This window comes from Pezoporus occidentalis, unplaced genomic scaffold (genome assembly GCF_034315485.1).
Source record: "Pezoporus occidentalis ecotype Australia unplaced genomic scaffold, CSIRO_AGI_Poc_V1 ctg20, whole genome shotgun sequence".
NCBI classification, from domain to species: Eukaryota; Metazoa; Chordata; class Aves; order Psittaciformes; family Psittacidae; genus Pezoporus; species Pezoporus occidentalis.
In genome coordinates this window covers 3,688,254-3,708,440 of record NW_026913856.1, presented here as the reverse complement: position 1 = coordinate 3,708,440, position 20,187 = coordinate 3,688,254, and the positions used below count along the sequence as shown (strand labels likewise).

Here is a 20,187-nt window from a genome sequence, read left to right as displayed (position 1 = left end):
AGACCCCCAAAACCAGGAAAAAAAGGGTTATATATAACCTATTAAATACATGGAATAAACAAAAGTACACCACAGATATTTTTCACTCTGCTTTCTCAGTCTTCACAGTAATTTAGACCTACTTTTGCTCTCCATGGATCGAGAAGGGGAGGCCTTGCACTCAGGTACATGAAAGGGTTCAGACACCACTCAGTTAGAAGATAACACCATCTGTAGCTACTCTCTACTTTTATTACCTTAATAACTGATTCTAGCAATACATTTCCATGACTATAATTTCTCCAGTCACGTCAGACCAGAATTTGATCCTGCAACTTCAAATAAGCCATCTTAAAGGTCAAAAAATATACCTCTGGATTCCAAGGCACTACTAAGCCTACAAAATTAATTTGACAGGATTTAAAGGAGCAATGAAATACTTCCTTTGAAACATTACTCAGTTCCTTTGGAAAATACATAGTAGTGAAAGGGTATTTCACTATGGAGAAATAAAGATTTTATGTTAATATTAGATATGGTTGGTTGCTCCTAGGAACCTCTCAGAACCTCCAGGCACATCAAATCTATACGTCTGTATAATGGCCTTCATTGCAGCACCAGGTTTTTAAACTGCAGATAGTGACTCCCCACAGATGGGCAAGAATAATAACAAAGCAATTGGAGCTGTGAGGCTCCTGCAGAGGCACAATCAGACTTGGAAAGCAACTCATGTAAAAGCAGAAATTGGTCTGCTGGCACTACTAGGGAGAGCTACAGTGTGTAAACCTTCACAGGCAAAGCTCTCAATAACTGCTTGTCACCAGCAGCCCCTGCACACCTTTTACCTTATTTTAGACTTCTTTGCCTTTCTGTAACACACCAACAAAAATAGCATCCTTAACCATGAAAGGAGCTCTTCACTGGGGCCACAGTGTAAGTAATAACGCAGGAATAGCATCACACATAGCAGTATTTAATGTTTTAAGTAAAACTAACAGCAGCTGTCCCTCTAAAATACCTTATCTGCCTGATATTCTGCATCTTACATTCCACTAATACCCACTAATGTTTTAGAAATATTATAGGTTGTTCTTGGACTACTTCAGCTATATTCCACAGCAATGGATTAAAGCTCAACACTTTTACCTTCAGGGACACATTTATAGCACAAGCTCATTTTAGTCTCCCAGGTACCTGTCATCAGTTTGGGTTATTGCAGGTTTGCTGAAAACTAAGGTGCTGCTGATTTGAAAGGTTCAGAGTGAGGATGCCGAAACAGAAATGACATTCCAGTTTTCACCAAAATGCCTCCTCCTTTTGAAAAAGACATTCACATTAGTAGTGCCTCACTGGTAACCACTCTGTGGTTGCCTTTTGCTCTTAGAGAAGCACCTAAAATCTAAAGTCTGCTAGGATTTATTAGTGAAGATGTTAATACATCCTATATCCTTGCAAACAAATATGAATGGTTACCAAAAAGAATGTAGAGAAGTCCCTCTTGGTGATTCCTGAGGGATTTCTTAGTAACATTAAATACTTTATTTTACCACAAACACTATACAGAGCTTAGTCATCATCTGAGATTAGGCCTTAGCTCCTGAGAATCGTCCCCACAACTAGAGATACAAGGCCTGATACAGTTGAGCTCAGCAGAAATCAGCTTTTCCTTTTAATGGGAGAAGGAATAGGCATTACACCATTATTCCACAAAAAAAGGCTTTATTTCATTGTAAGGTATGTTTTCACTGTCAAAATGGACTGCCATTCAATGATGACATTTCTCATACAATAACACAATCACAGCAAACGAAGACAAGAAATGGCTGGCAACCTCTTAGGTAATATCTCAGGTATTACAGGCTATTTCAGGTAATACAAGCTAAGGGCCTGTAAGGCACATTTTTCCAGAGCATGAAATGCCCACTTCAATGTGGCTTCAACTGAAAGAGATCTTCAAAGGGAAAGGAAGTCAGAAGACGTAGGGCACAATCTTTGTCATTCCTGTCACTGCTCTTGACAGTGAAAACAGCTTAGGTCAAGGAGACAACAAGCATTGGGCGTGCTCCTATTCCATGCAATAAATCCATAAAGAAACTGACAGAACATTTTTGTATCTTCTTCGTGGCACTTCCTCCTGCTTACGGGCTTATATCACTGCAGAATTATTCTGAGTGTTGATCCTTCCTCTAGGTCACTCAAACACTACCATGGGGTATGCAGGTTACATGCAAAAAAATTAAATACCACTCTTGTTTCAGTTTCAGGGAGTACTCCATAGCACAAATGCATTCTGCAGTCAGAACAAAGACCTAACTTGAAAAGAGATCCACTATATTCAGTCAGGTGCAACGTTATTCATAAAAGCACCATATGCTATAGCCTCACAATGCCCTTTAAAAATAGATGGGACTTTTAAACTGAGACTGCTGATCTAGAGAAGAGACTGTGCTCCTTTCATAGAAAATTCTTTGATATGGAGTGTAACTATGAAGCACAGATACTAGAGTGGAACAACTGAAGCAGTAGAGTTTCTAAAGCAGCAAAGTTACTGTTCAGTTATTGTTTGTCACAAAAAACATTGGAAGATTATGACTTGTTTTGAGGCAGAGATGAGGCAAGAGGGGGAAGGCAGAGAAATGTCTCATCACTGAGTTCCTACCAGAAACTAAACAGGCCATTATCTTCACTCAACTGAGAAACGTCACATCTTTTCCAGAAGAGCAAAAATGTTACCTTTAAATAAAAATATTTTAAGCAACTGCCTTACTTAAGATGCAGTAAGAACTAAGAAAATGCAACTGCTTAATGACATGACTAAAATAATCCAGATCCCTGGATTTGGAGAAGGCTGAGGTTCTGAATGACTTCTTTCCCTCAGTCTTCACTGGCAAATGCTCTGACCACACCACCCAAGTCTTGGAAGGCAGATGCAGGGACTGTGAGAATGAAGACCCTAAGCCAACTGTAGGAGAGGATTTGGTTCAAGACCATCTTAAGAACCTGAATGTGCACAAGTCCATGGGCCCTGATGAAATCCATCCATGGGTCCTGAAGGAGCTGGAGAATGAAGTTGCTAAGCCACTGGCCATCATATTTGAAAAATCATGGCAGTCAGGTGAAGTTCCCGATGACTGGAAAAAGGGAAATATAACCCCCATTTTCAAGAAGGGAAAACAGATGACCCAGGGAATTACAGACCAGTCAGTCTCACCTCTGTGCCTGGCAAAACCTTGGAGCAGATTCTCCTGGAAGGCATGCTAAGGCACATGAAAAACAGCAAGGTGCTTGGTGACAGCCAGCATGGCTTCACTAAGGGGAAATCCTGCCTGACCAATTTGGTGGCCTTCTATGATGAGGCTACGGAACTGATGGACAGAGTTAGAGCAGTTGATGTCATCTACCTGGACATGTGCAAAGCGGTCGACACCGTCCCACACGACATCCTTGTCTCTAAATTGGAGAGACATCGATTTGATGGATGGACCACTCGGTGGACAAAGAACTGGCTGGATGGCCGCACACAAAGAGTTGTGGTCAATGGCTCAATGTCCATCCGGAGACCAGTAACAAGTGGTGTCCCTCAGGGATCGGGGTTGGGACCGGTCTTGTTCAACATCTTTGTCGCTGACATGGACATGGGATTGAGTGCGCCCTCAGCAAGTTTGCCGATGACACCAAGCTGTGTGGTTCGGTTGATACGCTGGAGGGAAGGAATGCCATCCAGAGGGACCTCGACACGCTTGTGAGGTGGGCTGATGCCAGCCTCATGAAGTTTAACCATGCCAAGTGCAAGATCCTACACCTGGGTCTGAGCAATCCCAGGCACAGCTACAGGTTGGGCAGAGAAGAGATTCAAAGCAGCCCTGCGGAGAAGGACTTGGGGGTGTTGGTTGATGAGAAAACGAACATGAGCCGGCTTCAGTGTGCGCTCGCAGCCCAGAAAGCAACCGTATCCTGGGCTGCATCAAAAGGAGCGTGACCAGCAGGTCGAAGGAGGTGATCCTGCCCCTCTACTCTGCTCTTGTGAGACCTCACTTGGAGTATTGTGTGCAGTTCTGGTGTCCTCAACATAAAAAGGACATGGAACTGTTGGAACAAGTCCAGAGGAGGGCACGAGGATGATCAGGGGACTGGAGCACCTCCCGTATGAAGACAGGCTGGGAAAGTTGGGGCTGTTCAGCCTGGAGAAGAGAAGGCTGCGTGGAGACCTCATAGCAGCCTTCCAGTATCTGAAGGGGGCCTATAGGGATGCTGGGGAGGGACTCTTCATTAGGGACTGTAGTGACAGGACAAGGGGTAACGGGTTAAAACTTAAACAGGGGAAGTTTAGATTGGATATAAGGAGGAAGTTCTTTAATGTGAGGGTGGTGAGGCACTGGAATGGGTTGCCCAGGGAAGTTGTGAATGCTCCATTCCTGGTGATGTTCAAGGCCAGGTTGGACAAGGCCTTGGGTCACATGGTTTAGTGAGAGGTGTCCCTGCCCATGTCAGGGGGGGTGGAACTAGATGATCTTAAGGTCCTTTCCAACCCTAACTATTCTATGATTCTATAAATAAGATTGGATTGACATGCAGTTTCTATTTCACTATTTTTCTATCTACTTAGGAAATAAAATGCTAGACTGGGGGGAAATAGGGATGTTTAACATCAATGATTGAAGAGCAGAGATGACAGAATACTGTTTATATGTAGTAAGAGATACAAAAGAGTACATAATGCCAACCAGTTATGAAAGCTTTATTATATAAATTAACTCTTTGTCATTTATTGCTATTCTGCTAGGTGAAACAGACCCTTTTGCTTTGTAAGTCATACACCCAGAATCAGAGTCCCGGTGCTATCTGTGTTTCATGAACGCACATGGTTGTAAGAACCCAAGCTTATTTTAAACTGTGGTCTTGTTAACTCGAGATCAAAAGCTGGAACTACAATCAGCAGCACACGGGCTTTGAGGGACAGAGCAATAGTGACAGCAAACATGGCCGAGAAAACAAGTTAACTCAATTTCTTTTACTTTCGCGAAGCATTTAAGTCATGCTTTCCCATTCCATCAAGATATACACATGGCACAAGTGATTTTTCAGGAACTGTTTGATGGAAATGACAGTGGTAGCTTTAGAAACTAAATCAAGAGGCAATTCTCATGCTTGGGAAGCAGCAAGGAAAAATTGCCCTTTCAAATCTCAACAGGGTGGTGAAGGCTGCTGTCACTGGTAGACCAGAAGGGATTAGAGACAACATACACAGTGAACCAGTGATTATTTAGTCTCCTTGCTCTGAAATGAAAGAAATTATTACCTCAAATCCTTTCACGCTATCTCCAAGAGCTTCTACAATTCCAGAACATTCAAACCCAGGAATAAGTGGCGTCTTTGGAGGGTTGTCAATATTGCCCTGTCTCACCATCAAATCAATAAAGTTCAAACCACTGTAAAATACAAGAAAAAACAAAATCAGCACTATTATTATAGATAATATAAGGAGGAAAACTTGACCTGAGTGATGGGAAAGACAGAAGACTTAAGCCCATCATTAAAAAGCTGGGCTCCACCGCATAAGAGGGACTCAGCAGACATTCACATTCTTCATGTGTGGAACAGTCTGACTTTACACTGTGCTGTACAGGCCTTGGAAAGAAAAACACACATACGTTAGCTCCAAAGTTTACAAGACTGTTTAGAAGTCACCTGAAGAGATTCACAAAGGGCATTTCAAAAGTCAATACAGTGAAACATTATGATTTCTATGAATGCATTACTACTTGGCAAGTAAACACAGTGCAACTTAAGAAAACCCCAAACATCAAGCATTATAGATGTTTTGAGCCAAGAGCAACCTGATGCAACTCCTCTAACCTCTGGTATGACTCCAGGAATGAATTTTGTGCTCATTCCAGGCAGGAGCCCACACTTTGACATGAACAAGTATTAGATAGGCTGTTGTTTAAAACATTTTCCTCCTGGATCACTTTTACAGAGTTTTGCAAAGGTTATTTAGGTCTTTGGAGCCTCAGAGTTCCTGCTCAGAAAAAAAACAGGTCTTTCCCTGTAGCCTCCGTTTTGCAAAAATCTTGAAGCATCTTTGCTTTGTCTTATGCATACCATCCAACTTTATTATGTAAAATTGTGTTGTTCTCTAGGAAGCCACAAAAAAACACAACCAAAAAAGGTACCATTATCTACTCTCTATATACATATATATGTACCGATTACTGGCACAAATGCCATACGTAGCTAAAACTCCTCAAACTCCTAACTAGCCAATGCTTCAGCATGAATCCATTGTTGCAAAACACAGCCCTGTATTTATTGTTAGCCAAAATTGCCGCATACTAACTCCCCCGACTCTCTAAAGCTATGCACACAGCTAGTCCTACTCATGCATATGATACCGGCAACTGCTTGGATGCATGAAATTACTGATGTGCACAGAGCTTTAGTCAGATACTAATGAAGCAAACAGATTGAACAGACTCAACAAACAAAAAGACAGAGTACGGACGTAAGCCCAGAGACAAGACAGCATTCATAACATGTAGGTCACTGAGGGGGGAAGGAAATTCCACCAAATGTAAATATTTGTAATTGTGGTGGAGGGTTTAAGAGCAACCTGAGCTCACAACTCTAAGCTCTGTAAAAGCAAGATTATGGATTATATTTGAAAAAGATGATTTTCGCAGTCTAGCTTGACAAACTCAGTCAAAAAAGGAAAAATAAAACGAACAAAAAAAAAACCAAGCCCAACATGCTCATACACAGAGCTCATAACATTAACCACATGAGAGGTTAGGAGGTCTTTGGCACAATTAAGGTGGGAATTCTGGAATGATTTTAGGAAGGTCACTTCTTATCCAGTGGCTAAGACCACCTCCTACATTACCACTGTAATGTTCATAATAAAAGAGAAATCCCAAATAACAAAATGCCTGCTAGGCAGTCATCATTTGGGAAGAGAAAAAAAAAGAAAACACAGCACAAAACCAAAAACCCCACACCATACATGGTGCAACCGCTACCTGTGTACATTAATTTCAGTGATGACCTTTTTAATACGTCTTTTCACAGCGCACACATTTTACAGTTAACTTTTCCTACACTCCTGCAAGAAAGGGCAGCCAAAGGCAGAACCGTGATGTGAAAACCTGTGCAGGAACACAAACCATGACGTTGTAACAAGCAGAAAACAAGCAGACAGATGGATATGGAAAAGACTATAGCCATTTGATAATGACATTTGATTACAAATACATTACTGATGCTCTTCCTAGAAATATTCATTCTTGCAAAATAACTTGTCAGACAATTTTTGAAAGGGCACATACTCAGTTTTGCACCTCACGACATAATACTAGCAATTCTGCTCTATTCTAGTTCCATTTCTCTTTCATCTGTCTTTATCCTCAATAAAAGGCAGCAGTGTTAAACAAAATAGAGAGCTCATCTCTATTAGAATGAACTTACAAGACTAGATACTAGAACAGGTGTGATAAGGGAAGAAAAGACACTGCACAAGGTATGTACCTAATCACATCTTTTTATCATTTTAATTACCAGCTGGAACATAGAGTGTTGATCAGCATTTCAAATCATTTCTAGCAACTTTTCTGGGAGTTTCTTCCTCATTTGATTCATCTTTTATCTCCTATATGTTTATATGTTGCATATACCTATTTCTCTCATACATGTATTTATTTCCATTCTTTTCCCCTTTCAAATAAGGACAGAAATAAGTTGTTTTATTTTACCTTCCAAATTTGAACAAGCCTTATCAACACCAATAGACCTGAAAGCACAATTACATTGCATAGTAAACCCAGCATTTTATTTTTTTTCCCTTTGAATAATCTGGAGGTTATTCAAAGATGGATGGCTACTTTAGTAATTATCTCCAAGACACCTAACCTTACCCAGTCACCCACTGAGATTTAACCTGCAGCTGACACAGGAAAAGGGAAGTCTAGATGGACAGAACATCACAAGAAAATGCACCTCATGAAGAGTGATGGTTTCAGAGAATAAGCACAATTTATTTCTTGTATCAGTACAAAACAGAGTACCCTGTTCTGGTGGGTAGCCAGAAAAACTGGTTGAACTTTAAGTAAGGGTATATGTAGGAGTGTAAATGCAAAGAGATCCAGTGACAAAAAGTGCACAATTTCTTGCAGTTGTGTTTTTAATCTGAAATAAAAAGCTAGATGCAAATGAAGATACGGAAGCATGCGAATTATCAAGATTAATACACTGACACTGGGGTTCTGCAAAAACCCGTCTGTGAAAGAGCACAAATATTAGTGTGAACTGCACAGACTGAATTATCTGCGCATCTCTGGAGGCAGAGTTTATCAAACATGGAAGTATCTTTACATCTGACTGTCAAAATCTGCAATGTTCCACCCTAACACCAATTTTGAGGATCTTGAGTGTCATTTTTCTGTATTTGTGGTTTAGCTTTGCCGTATTTTTATTTTCTTTAAATGCGAAAAGTTCTGTGGATAGAAAGCTGTATTCTAGGCTTGTTTCGTCATCAGACCAGCAACAGTCAGCTTGGTCCAACTTGCTCTGTCCCACACACTCAAGGATGCCCAGTATCTTCCACTGCAAACTACCATATCAGGCAGACCATTCTCTACACTTTGCTTTGGAAAGGTGCTGCTTTTGATCAGTCTCTTCTATTTCACCACAAGAGTCCAATGAAATGAGTTACTGAAGTTAATGAAATACAACAGAGCAAGTAAGAGGACCACTGAGTTTTACATTCTTATAATCCTTCCTCTTACCCCGGCCAGCAAATTGCCTACCAATCTTTTGATTGATAGATAGATGATAGATAGATAAATGGAAAAGTTTAAAATTATCAGATCTCATGCTTTTCATCCAGAAACACTAACAGTATATGAACAAGATTGCTTTTAAGAACAAAATCGATACACTATCTGTCCGCTACTCTAGTATACCTAGGATTTCTTTTATTTACTACCAGTTTTTTAAAGTGCTGTATCTCACAGCCAGCAGGGTCACTTCTGCCTCATTCCTCATGATGTACACATACAGTATCACAAGTAAGAAACTATCAGAACAGTGAAAATAAATTATAGGGAGTTAATTACAGGACACCATTCCTTACTCACAGGACACCAGTCCTTACTCACACACCCTACCTGAAATATACTGTGGTTTGTTCTAGCTACTTGTTTAATATTTTAAACTATGCACAGTGTTCTGCAGATTGCAAATTACCACACAAACAAATACAGCAATTTTGACTACTTCATCATTATCAATCAAAAATTATTTCAGGAGATATGCAGAAGCTGTGACTCAGCTTGGACATTGATGGCTGTTCCATTTCTTAGTCACTGAATGAGGCTAACACATGACTCATCTCAGCTGACACATTTTCAGTTGGATCATTGATATTCCAGACCTTCAAAAGAATTATTCATTGCATGTCTTAGCGTGAATAGCAACAAGGCCTCCCTCTCCTCCATCTACAGTACCGCACTACAAAATGTATACATATGATTCAACTGGTTTCACCCTCCAGTGGATGCAGAGACCACACAGAACTTGGGCTTTAGTCATTTATATATACTATTTATCACAGATGAACATATTTTACTTAGGATTATTCTTCCCCACAAGTTAATGGAGAAAAATAATCATTATCTATAATGACTGTCAACTACACAGCTGATTCAACTAAAACATTATTTGTCGTCAAAATGGCTTAGCAGAGCCCAGCTCTGCATGTTCAGCACGTGCATACATATGAACTACATGTGTACTGCATACTACACTGGGCAGAGACAACAGTCGTTTTTCTTGCTCAGTCTCCCAGACCAGACTGCAAGTCCATCATCATCCTGGTCAATCTTCTGTATTTACAGACTCACATCAAGAAGATCGGCAAATTGATTTTGCCTTATTTGGAAGCACGCTTTGGTGACCTGATCACATTTCAGCCCTATGGCTGTTTCCAGCCCAGACTGCCAAGCAGATAGAATGGCAAACAGATGCTATACAGCCCACGGGCTCTTCTGGCATGAAGGGGAGCTTCCAAAACACACATGGCATCTTGCAACCTGGCAGTAACTATGAAGCAGTCAAGCAGGTCTGCTGGCATTAAACAGCAAGTGCGCAACTTGCACAGCTCACTAGTGATAATGCAACCTGGGAAAGCAACTATATTTGTACCAGAGCTAACTGTTCCTATTTTACAGCCAAGTGTTCTTTTGCAGGTAACTTGCCATTTGTGGTACAAACATTATCTACTGCTTTGATGAAACTGTAATTCATACTGGTACTGGAGAGTCACACTGGTACTAGACAGTGCTGTGAAACCCCCACGTGTTTAAAGGAATATGTCCATGTGCTCAGAACATTTTAATTTTGCATATTAATTCAATAGCTGGGGAAAAAAAAATCATTGAAAACAACATAGCCTATTCTCAAACAGAATTACAGCCCTGTCTGAAAGAAAAACGAGCTACCCAGCAGCTACTGTGTTACCATTATTGCTTATACTCACTTAGCATGGAATTTCTTGCATTTCCCATTTGGACTTAGTAAAGAAAAAAATAATCAAATGAGAATGCAAAACACCTCAGCTCTATTATTCCTCATTTAGAGTCATGGATATCACCATTTTTTATAGACAACACCTCAGGGTGGGGGGAAATACTTGCACAGGTCATTTGTGACTTGTGTAAGTATTATGATTCCTGTTAAGTACAGGACGGAAAGTGCAGTGTCTGAACAGGCCAAGATATTTGGCTGCATTAACCTACCAGGATGTTCCAAGATCCACTAGATATGCACCTCAAAACAAGCTCACTGCCCCATACCAGTATCGTTTTTAACTAAAGTTACTTCCAAAATAAACAACTTGGCCTTCACCTTGAAATTTGTCTTTCAGAAGCACCACGTTTTCATGTAGCATAAAAGGACAACAAAAGGCAAATCCCCGCCTAGGCTAAATTAATTTGGGTTTTGGTACATACTGAGTTGTGAAAACAACCCCATTTTCATGAGAAACAAGTGCAGTGAGAACCAGCTATCGAGGAAGCACAGTCTGCTCCAATTGTCTGGGGGAAACAAAAATAAGCCTTCTAGGAAAGCTTATTGCAAGATGCTACCAGATCGCTAACCACTTGTCAACCAGGCACAGACATCCAACACTGGAGAGTTACCCCCAGCTCCACTGCTCCACCACACCAGCGCTGAAGAAAAATTATGATAAGTAAAGTGAGTGATCCCCAGGAGAAAAATAACAGCCTGTATGAGAAGGGGAAGGGACGGGTGCTGAGTACCACATGCAAGCTGGCTCCCACATTTCTCAGAGAGAAAATAACAAACCCTGAAGCGCAGTTAAACAGGTTTTCCCCATTTACCCCTATTGGTACCGTGAACATCAATTACATTTCTTTCCCTCCTCAGCCGCTACTGACAGCACCCAAACCCCGGCTTCACCCCATGCCCAAGCGGCTCGGAGCCCACCGCTGAGCATCAAGTCGCTGCCCGGGCATCAGCCGGTACCCGGGCGCTTGGCGGCCCGGGGCAGGAGCCGCGGCGGCAGCTCGGAGCGGGGCTCCCCGCCGAGAGGAAGCCACGAGTGAGGGAAGTTGGTGCTAGAGCAGCAGCCGCCCGCCCGCGATCACCCCGCACCCGGCCCCTCCGAACCCCAGCACAGGGAGAGAAGCCCCCGGCCCCGCCCGTCCCTAGCGCCAAGGAGAGGGCAAGGGGTGATACTGGACCAGGCTTTGACGCGGATCTTCAGCTCCCCGTCCTGCGGCTCCGGCATGGCTTTTTTGGACACGCGGAGCTTGTTGAGCCCCCCGAAGGCGGACAGCACTACGGCTCTCATCTCCTTCGTGTCCGCAGCCCGCAGGCTGCCGGCAGCGCTGCCTTCGCCCGCTTCCTTGCCGCCTTCCTTCTCGATCATCTGCTCCGTCTCCTCCGCACGCTGCGCTCCCTCCTTGGCCATGGCGAGTTGCGCCGCTGACTCCCGCCGCCGCTCCGGTGCGAGGCGCGGTGTGCAATGGCCGCAGGCGCGGAGCGGTACAGCGCTCCCCGGCCGCCACCGCCGCAATGCACCGACTAGCTGCGCAGCACCATCCGCCGCGGCCGCACCGGCACCGCGCCGCCCCTCGCGGAGGGAGCCACGGGGGCCAGGGCTGTGCTGAAACCTTCCCTAGGGCCGGGGCACAGCCGGACAGTCCTCACGCACTGTCACCATAGGCACAGCCCGAAGCCCTCGAGGAGCTGGTGTGCACTCTGGAACGCCTGAAAGGCTGTCACGTTGGGCTGGCCTCCCTCACACACCCTGGTCCCCTCCATGCCCCACAGCTGATGGCATCGCGACTTAAATCGTCTCATTAAGGTGCCATCAGGGCTTGATCATTCCTGGTCCTGAAGCTGTTCTTAGGGCCAACTAAGTGAATGCTTTCAGCATCAGGATGATCACAGTGGGAATGAGTTGTGCGCAAGAGACCCAAGTTTGAAACTGCTGTAACGCACACCTAAGGCTTTATACAGTAGCTCTCTTCATGGTGATAGGAGCCAGGCAGCTGAACATGGATTTTGGGGGATCGCTGGTTGTGGTTCTATGGGTGTTTAAACTTTTATCTGTTGACTTCAGCATTAGGTGCCTGCATCGGTTTGTTGATGGCCCCTTGGTCTAAATAAATCCCCTTCCTGCAAGCCTATGCACCTATATTTGGAGTTTCAAAACTTGTTGCAGGATTTCTTGCACCTAGTGAGCACTCCTGAAGACCTCTTTGTGAATGCAGTTCCTCCACCAACCCCCCTGCATCAGGTTAAGAAGTTCCAGGACCTTTCTGACTTACGGTAGAGATTATCACCACCACCTCCTTGGGCTGTGGATTTGTTGCGGTCTAAGTCCATTGATAGTCCTTAATCTCACAATATGCATTTATTTCATCTACAATATGTGTTTATTTCATATTGGGCTATGTATTCAGTGCATTGTATTTAGAGGAAGCAAAAAACCTTGGAAATGCCTTAGCTATGATAAGTAATGGGGTAGAACATTTTCGTTCACACTAACAAAGCGAGATAGAGGACTGGGTAGAGCTTTCCTATTTCTTTGCACTTTGTATGTAATACTTTGGGGGATTTTCTGTCTAGGCTGTATTTTTAGTATTTTCTAAAGCCTGTTTCTGAGAATTTTTCATCTAAGCCCATCATAAATGAAGCAGTGAACAAACACAGGTTGGGAGTAGAGGAGGAGTACTAGCCATAGGGAAGCTCCACTAGCTTCATCATCTCCAGAAATTCAAACTGATTTTATCAGAAGTGAAGTCTGATGCCTCTTACATTGCTCTTAAAGTATGTTTTGGACACAGATTCAAAACCAGCTCTTAAGCACCACTGAGAATTTTCTGTGCGATGTGTTAAAGTGATGCCATCCACTTCATTCTATGTAACAGCTTGCGGAGGTATCTAACTGTTTTAAAGGTCAGGAAACTTTTTTCTTCCCTTGCTCCCCTGGTAATACTACAAATATTCTCTTCCCTGTTCCGTGTCCTTGGCTAATTCAGTGCTGCAATGGGGAATACAAAGTTCTGTCGCTTTAGATGTGGCCATTTGAATGCAGGACCAGGCAGGCAGCAGCTGAATAAAGAGTAACATGCGTTTGACTCCAAATGATTCACTCAGCTAGCGTCTTATTATAGTTCTAACTCAAATGACTGGTAAAGTGTGGAGGGGTGGGGGAAAGTGAAGCCGACAGAGTGTGTCACCTGTGTGACATCCAGAGTAATGAAGAAGCTGGGGGGCAGCTCACTCCATCGCTCCAGCAGACTGGCGAACCCAAAGAAGTGAATTCGGATCTCTATGCTGCATTGATTTTATGTTGGTTTGTCTGCTACTGTCATGCTGGTTTATGCTAATGCCTTGGGAGACTTGTGATTGACCCTACCTGTAAAGATTTAAAGCTGTCTCTAATCCTCCTGAACCAGAAATAATTTATCCCAAGTGATTCAACCATGTACTGTTGGCAAGCCAAAATGACTGAAGGATGGCCATTTTGTAGGAACATAATGTCTTGCTTATGGCAGAGCCAGTACTTACATACATCTGTTGTGGCAGCTGGAGTAACATGTAGCAGGTATTTTTGCATAATCCTGATTCCATTATTTTGATTCAATTCATAACCACTTCTCTAAGAATATTAGATGATGCAGTACAGAAGCTTACACTAAGATGTAAAAGCAGGATTTATTCTAACAGTTGGCTGCAAATTTAACCACTCTAGCAATAGGCTGTGGGGTGGCCATTCATATAACTTAAGACTACAGTAAAAACATCTTACTGTTGGCTTTCCACTGACTTCCATGCTAGTGGATTAGATTGCAAAAGTGAAGGGCTAGGACTCAAGTAGATGGGTGTAGTTGAGTACCGATAATATTAAAGAACATGCTGTGAGAACCTGAACAAAAGGGAATGAAGAGTTCTTTGGTCACCATCTTTATCTGAGGGTCAAGTAGGTGGCAGCTGTTCTTTGCAACAGCAATTTTTAAAAATGCTATGTAGAAAAGAAGGTAAATGGAACAGTGTGCTCATGGATAAATGCTGGCACTTACAGAAAATCTCTCTCCCTGATTCAGATCCTTTATTTTCAGAACATAATAATTTGTTCAGCAAAAGAACCTATCTATGACTACATCAGGGACAAAACAGTCATCTTTCACAGATACTGTTTCGAGGGTTCATGCCTGAACTTCATGGAGGGAGCAGCCATTCAAGGTAAATCGAATTGTAGCATTGCCATTCTTTTGGAGTATGATAGCTGAAGAAATTGAAGTTGTTACTGGAAACATGGACCTTGGGCAAGGTCAATCAAAACCTAAAGTAGATGAGTTAAATGCAAAGTTTTAACCTGTGCAAGGGTGAAAAAAAGAACCCAAACCAAACCAGCTTGGGACCCTCGTGGAAAAGAACTATCCTTCCTTAGATACTTATTATGTACTCTGTACCAGAAGGGGTTTGGAAGAAGAAAAATGAGGTTTGTGTTCAAGAAGGACTTACTGTATCATCAGTTTTCCTTCTTAGCAGGAACAACATTTGAGACCCTGAATAATGGTAAATCACTCTGCTCAAAGGAAGTGGCATGTAAATGGCAAAACCAAGCCCTTAGAATGGAGAATTTTGCCTTTTTTTTTTTTTTTTCTTAATCTCTGGGGCATAAATCACATTTTGCCTTAGAGAATAAAGTATTAAAAAAATTTTTAAGCTAAATGATGTATGTTTCTAATAGTTACAAATTACATTAGTAACATCACAGGATATATGTTCTTTCTGTTTTAACGCGTAAATGGGACAGCTTTTAATACATTCAGCTCCAAAATGTTGCTTTCTTTACAGTCTACTATTATGAAATTCTGTTTAGTGCAGGGACAGAAAAATCCTCAGGACTCTCTTAACTTTTCAATCTTATTCAACATCTTCCCCCTACAGATTTGTGTGCTATAAAACATCCCTATTGCTTGACAGAAGATGCATTTTATGTATTATGTTTTGAGATCATGTTCAGAATTCCCATTTCAGACTCTGTTATAACCTATAGTACACAACGTCTCTTAACAATAGGAAAATGATTTTAGTGACTTTCCCCTTTTGTACCCATGTGTAGAATGTATTAACAAAGAAAGGCATTTCCAAAGGAATCTCTGAGAGAATAGGATGCTGGATCTATTTGGGCTTTTCAAAAAACAAAGGAGACCTCTATTTCCTAAGGTTAATTCACATTGAGATAATTGTTTTGTTTTATTTTATTTTATTTTATTTTAGCCAGGGGCTTTCTCCTACTAGGGGAGCTACATAAGAATTACAGCAGCAGTGAAGCAATTCTCTATTTATTGTCACACTGAAAAGAACTGTACATTTCCCTTCAGTAGACAGAAGCAGTTTAAAGCTCCTCAGAATCATCAGGAGTAATGAAAATGTGTTGCGTTTTAAACTAAAGGGGAAAAGAAATCAAAGCATTCACAGAGGATTTGGCTAAGCCAATAGATGCCAATATGAGTTATCCTACTGACTGCCCATTTACTGTGTTACTTCATTACTTACTGTTTGTCTTGCATGGAAATTGTGCTCAGATAATTTAGTGATGGTTACAATAGGAATTAAATAAATGGATCACATTGTTGTTGATCAAGAAATAATACAATTCAGGAGAATTTAAATGGATTTGAAATCTTTACATCATGCTGATGATAGTCATCAATAAAAATGGGAAGACCAAAATAAGTCCCCTTAACAAAGCTTCATTTATATATTTATTTTCAGAGCCTTACTATCCATTTGTTCTGCTAACAATATAATTAAAAAAAAGAATTCTGTTCCGCATCTTTACCTGCTCTCTGCACATTCTAACACTTATCATGTGTTTTCTGAAAGCTCTAGGTATTTTTTGCATTGGAAAAAAAACCACTTTTATATCATTTTTGATCATAAAATTGAAGCTGTATGGTCTTTCTGGACTCAATTCTGAGAAATGAAGAAAAAGAAGGCCAGAAAATGGTTACAGAGATAGATAGTAAATCACAGTGAGCAGTTACAGGAGATGAGCATATTACTTAAGAGTGCACTTATAGTACTGTGCAAGCGCAAAGTACCCTTAGACTTTTTTAGGATATTAAAATGCCATCCCTGAATTCCAACAGGTTCAAGATATTATTCTTACCTTGTTCTTTAAGGCAATTCATGCAATTCATGCAACATGCAGAAAACTATTGCACATGTTAAATGTCCTGTTGAAAGTACTGTGGTCCATAACTAGACTGTTATATATCTGGGGATACCCATGATGCTTTATGTACTTACTCATTCTGTGTGACTCCAGGCATTGAGAAAGAGTAATCCCACTTGGCATTTTGACTCAATTTGGTCTCAGTAATTACAGATCCAGAGTAACTTGTTAGAAGCTTCTGAAAAAAATGTCTCTGAACTTTACAGCAGAGCTGGTGTACAGAAGAATAAGAATTCAATGAATTAAATACTGAGAATAAGTTTGAAAAGCATAGCCAGTTGTTATACTGGATATATCCAGTAGTTATTCTGGTTATCTCCAGCTGTTATCCACTGCTGCTATACAGCACACAGTATCATCAGGAACATTTGTCTGTGAATGTTATATTCCAGACTAATTACATCAAATAATGCATTTGTGGCCTTGAACAAAGTTGCCTTATACCTAATTACAACCTATTTTACCTTTTTTGTGACTCTTTTTTTCTCATTAAGTATTTATATGCATAATATAGGTAGCTTCTGAATCTGCTCAAGAAAACAAAAGTGAGCTTTTAGGTTTACTAAGCTGAGCTCTGTTTTGCATATTTCTGAAGCTGCAGTCCAAGAGCATGCAACATCAACGTTGTGCTCTGTAAGCAGCGATGCTTCCAGCTTGAATTTAAATTTAAAGGCATGATATTAGTTTGCAGCTCTTGAAGAGCTCTGTCACAGCACAGAATTTCTGTAGGGCTTACAATACAAAGAGTTCTCTTTTTCCCCCCCAAACTCTTGGTGCAGCGTTCAGTACCACTCTGGCTGTGCCCTCTGTGATGGGCCTTTTGAAGAAAGGAACAGAATGCCCTTTAGCATAATTGCATTTCCTATGGGGTGCTTTATCATTGGCTATTAATGGTCTCTTCTTGTCAGTTCCATAGCTAGTTACTGTGTTCTAACTCACTGATTTTAATAAACCGACTGTGCTGCTGTATTCTCTTCTACTTTCCTTCTGGAGAAAAAATATGCCCATAACAAAAACTACTAATGCCAGTTTATTAGGAGATTGTTTTTCTCTGAGCGCTCCTAAGATGCTAATGGAACTGTTCATTACAAAGCTGCTAGGTTGGATCTCACCTGGGGTAGCAGAAACATGGATTTTCTCTGAATAAAAACATATGAGTTTGCAGGCAAGGTTTAGAACTTGTATTCGTTTTTGCTGGAATTGAGGTAATTTTCTTCACAGCAGCTGTTTTGGATTTGTGACCACAACAGTGGTGATGACACACAGGTGGTTTAGCTGTTGCGGAGCAGTGCTTACACAGCCTCAAGGCCTCCTATGTTTCCCATGCTGACCCAGCAGCAAGTAGGCTTGGGGGGGGGCGGGGGCATAAGAACCTGGGAGGGGACATAGGTGGGGAAGCTGCCCCCAGCTAATGGAAGGGGTATCCTATTCTGTATGACAGTGCTGAGCAATAAAAGTAGGGGGAAAGGAGAGAAGGGCTACATCCAGGGTTACGGATGAGGCCCTGCTTTACCAGAAATAGCTAAACATCTGCCTGCCTGGGAGTCAGTGGATGAATTCCTTATTTTGCTTTGCTTGCATTCAAAGCTTTGCTTCACTTATAAAAATGTCTTTATCTCAAACCTTGAGTTCTCCGTTTTGACCCTCAGATTCCCACCCCTGCCACACAGCAGGGGAGAGATTGAGCAGCTGTATGCAGCTTATTTGCCTGTTGGAGTTAACACACAACACAATCAAAAAGACAGCTCTCTTCTTTTTATAGTCATTTTAGCAGGTCAGCTGGTAAATTAGGAAACAGACCTGAAAAATCTTAATGCTTTTTCCACCTAGGAAGTAGTTCCTTAGACTACAGTTAAGCATACTAGTGAAGTACTTTAGGTAAGCTTGTAATAGTGATAAGAGCCCTGTACACCATATTTACAATAGCACTAGACAAAGTGTTCTAGTTTTATGACTTATTATGTCTGCAGCTGCATTTCATTGTACTGGAAGATAACTGAAAAACAAGTGTTGTAGTCTGAAATGGGACTATTTTCTGACACCCGTGTTACTACAGAAGAGGACTCACTGTGCCATTCTGTTTCTTAGGGCTTTGAAGAAGTATTGGCTTAATTTTGAATGTGTTTTTCAATAGTAATCATCTAAATGTTAGGCAAAAGTGATTTCTGGAGACTAAATTAATGTAAATCTCGCATAGCAAACCTTCATAGCAACTGAGATAAATGATTCATCAGTGCTTCAGTCCTCTGAGAAATCAGATATGGTCCAACAGACTCCATGTTTTTTAAATGCATTTGGAACCTTTTTGGGGAAGGAAAGATGAGGAGCAGAGTGCTCATAGAGCTTTCTCACACTTCTTACACTGTCACTAGGTCTGTGCAGTAATAGACACACTTAGTATCAGGGTGGGATGTGGTTGTAGACTCAAGGCAGACAACATATCTTGTTGCATAAGGGAAACAACATATTGTTGCTCCCTCTAGAAATATTGTTCTCCCTCTAGAAGCTGTGCAGATGGATTCTAATTTTGATAACTTGGTATCAGTATTCAGAGAAAGTATTGAAAACGTGAATTGTAGGACTTGGCCACAGTAGATCTTAGACTTTGAAGTCCCAACATGGTGTGATTGTGATCACTCTCCATTTCAAATATTTCTGTCTTCTTGAGACATTGTTAAAGGGCTTCAAAGTCCTGACAAAATGGTTTTGCATGTGGAAGCTTTAAACCATACCGGCTGTCTTCCTGTATGAGCTAACACAGTTAGATATCCAAGTAAACAACCATTTGCTTGATCTTTTGTTTAGGCTAATAAAAAAAAGCAAGAAATTTTGTGCACTCTGGATAAATATTTTTCTTTCATGGTAAAATGGAAGGACCACAACTAACTCCTGAACGTGCAGTTTGATTCCCCCTCACTCTGGGATGACTTTATATCTAAAGTCTTGTTGGTCGGTATGTCAGATGATTTAAATTAAAATTGGAAACCATTTTAGGCAGGAGTTTGGAAAGCAGCTTAGAGTCCCTCTGTGAAATCACAGCACAAGGTGGACTACAAAAGTACTGGCATTTACCTTACTCTTTAAAGAAATAATTCAAAATGCAGCCTACATCTTCAGTTCAAAATAAAAATCAGGAAGGGCTAACATGGAGGATGAAGTCAGGAGAAAAAAAAAATTGAGATTTCTAGGGAAATGTGTATTTTGTACTGTGCAAATGTAAAAGCACTTTTTTTTTTCCTTGTTGCGTATGAAAAATAATCAGAAACTTTTCTGTTTGATATTTTAACCATGAGCTAAGCAATGTACTTTCATGGTAAGCAACCAGCCAGCATCTGTCTTTAAATGCGGAGATGCTGACTAGTATCTGGAATCTCAGGTAGAGGAGAAGGGAGATTGTGTTACTAAATCAGATCCAAATACCAATACTATCATAGTTA

At 41.3% G+C, this 20,187-nt stretch overlaps 1 protein-coding gene across 1 annotated transcript in view; it reads right to left on the bottom strand.

The window, feature by feature from the left end:
* VAT1L (vesicle amine transport 1 like) overlaps positions 1–12,104 on the bottom strand; it is a 65,114-nt gene extending 53,010 nt beyond the window's left edge. Inside the window, exons 1-2 of the mRNA XM_062618282.1 lie at positions 11,733–12,104; positions 5,279–5,408 (exon numbers count right to left, since the gene is read on the bottom strand). Of these exons, the coding sequence (XP_062474266.1) occupies positions 5,279–5,408; positions 11,733–11,962 (360 nt within the window). The 5' untranslated portion in view covers positions 11,963–12,104. The remainder of the gene's footprint in view (positions 1–5,278; positions 5,409–11,732) is intronic.
* Positions 12,105–20,187: the final 8,083 nt, after the last annotated feature.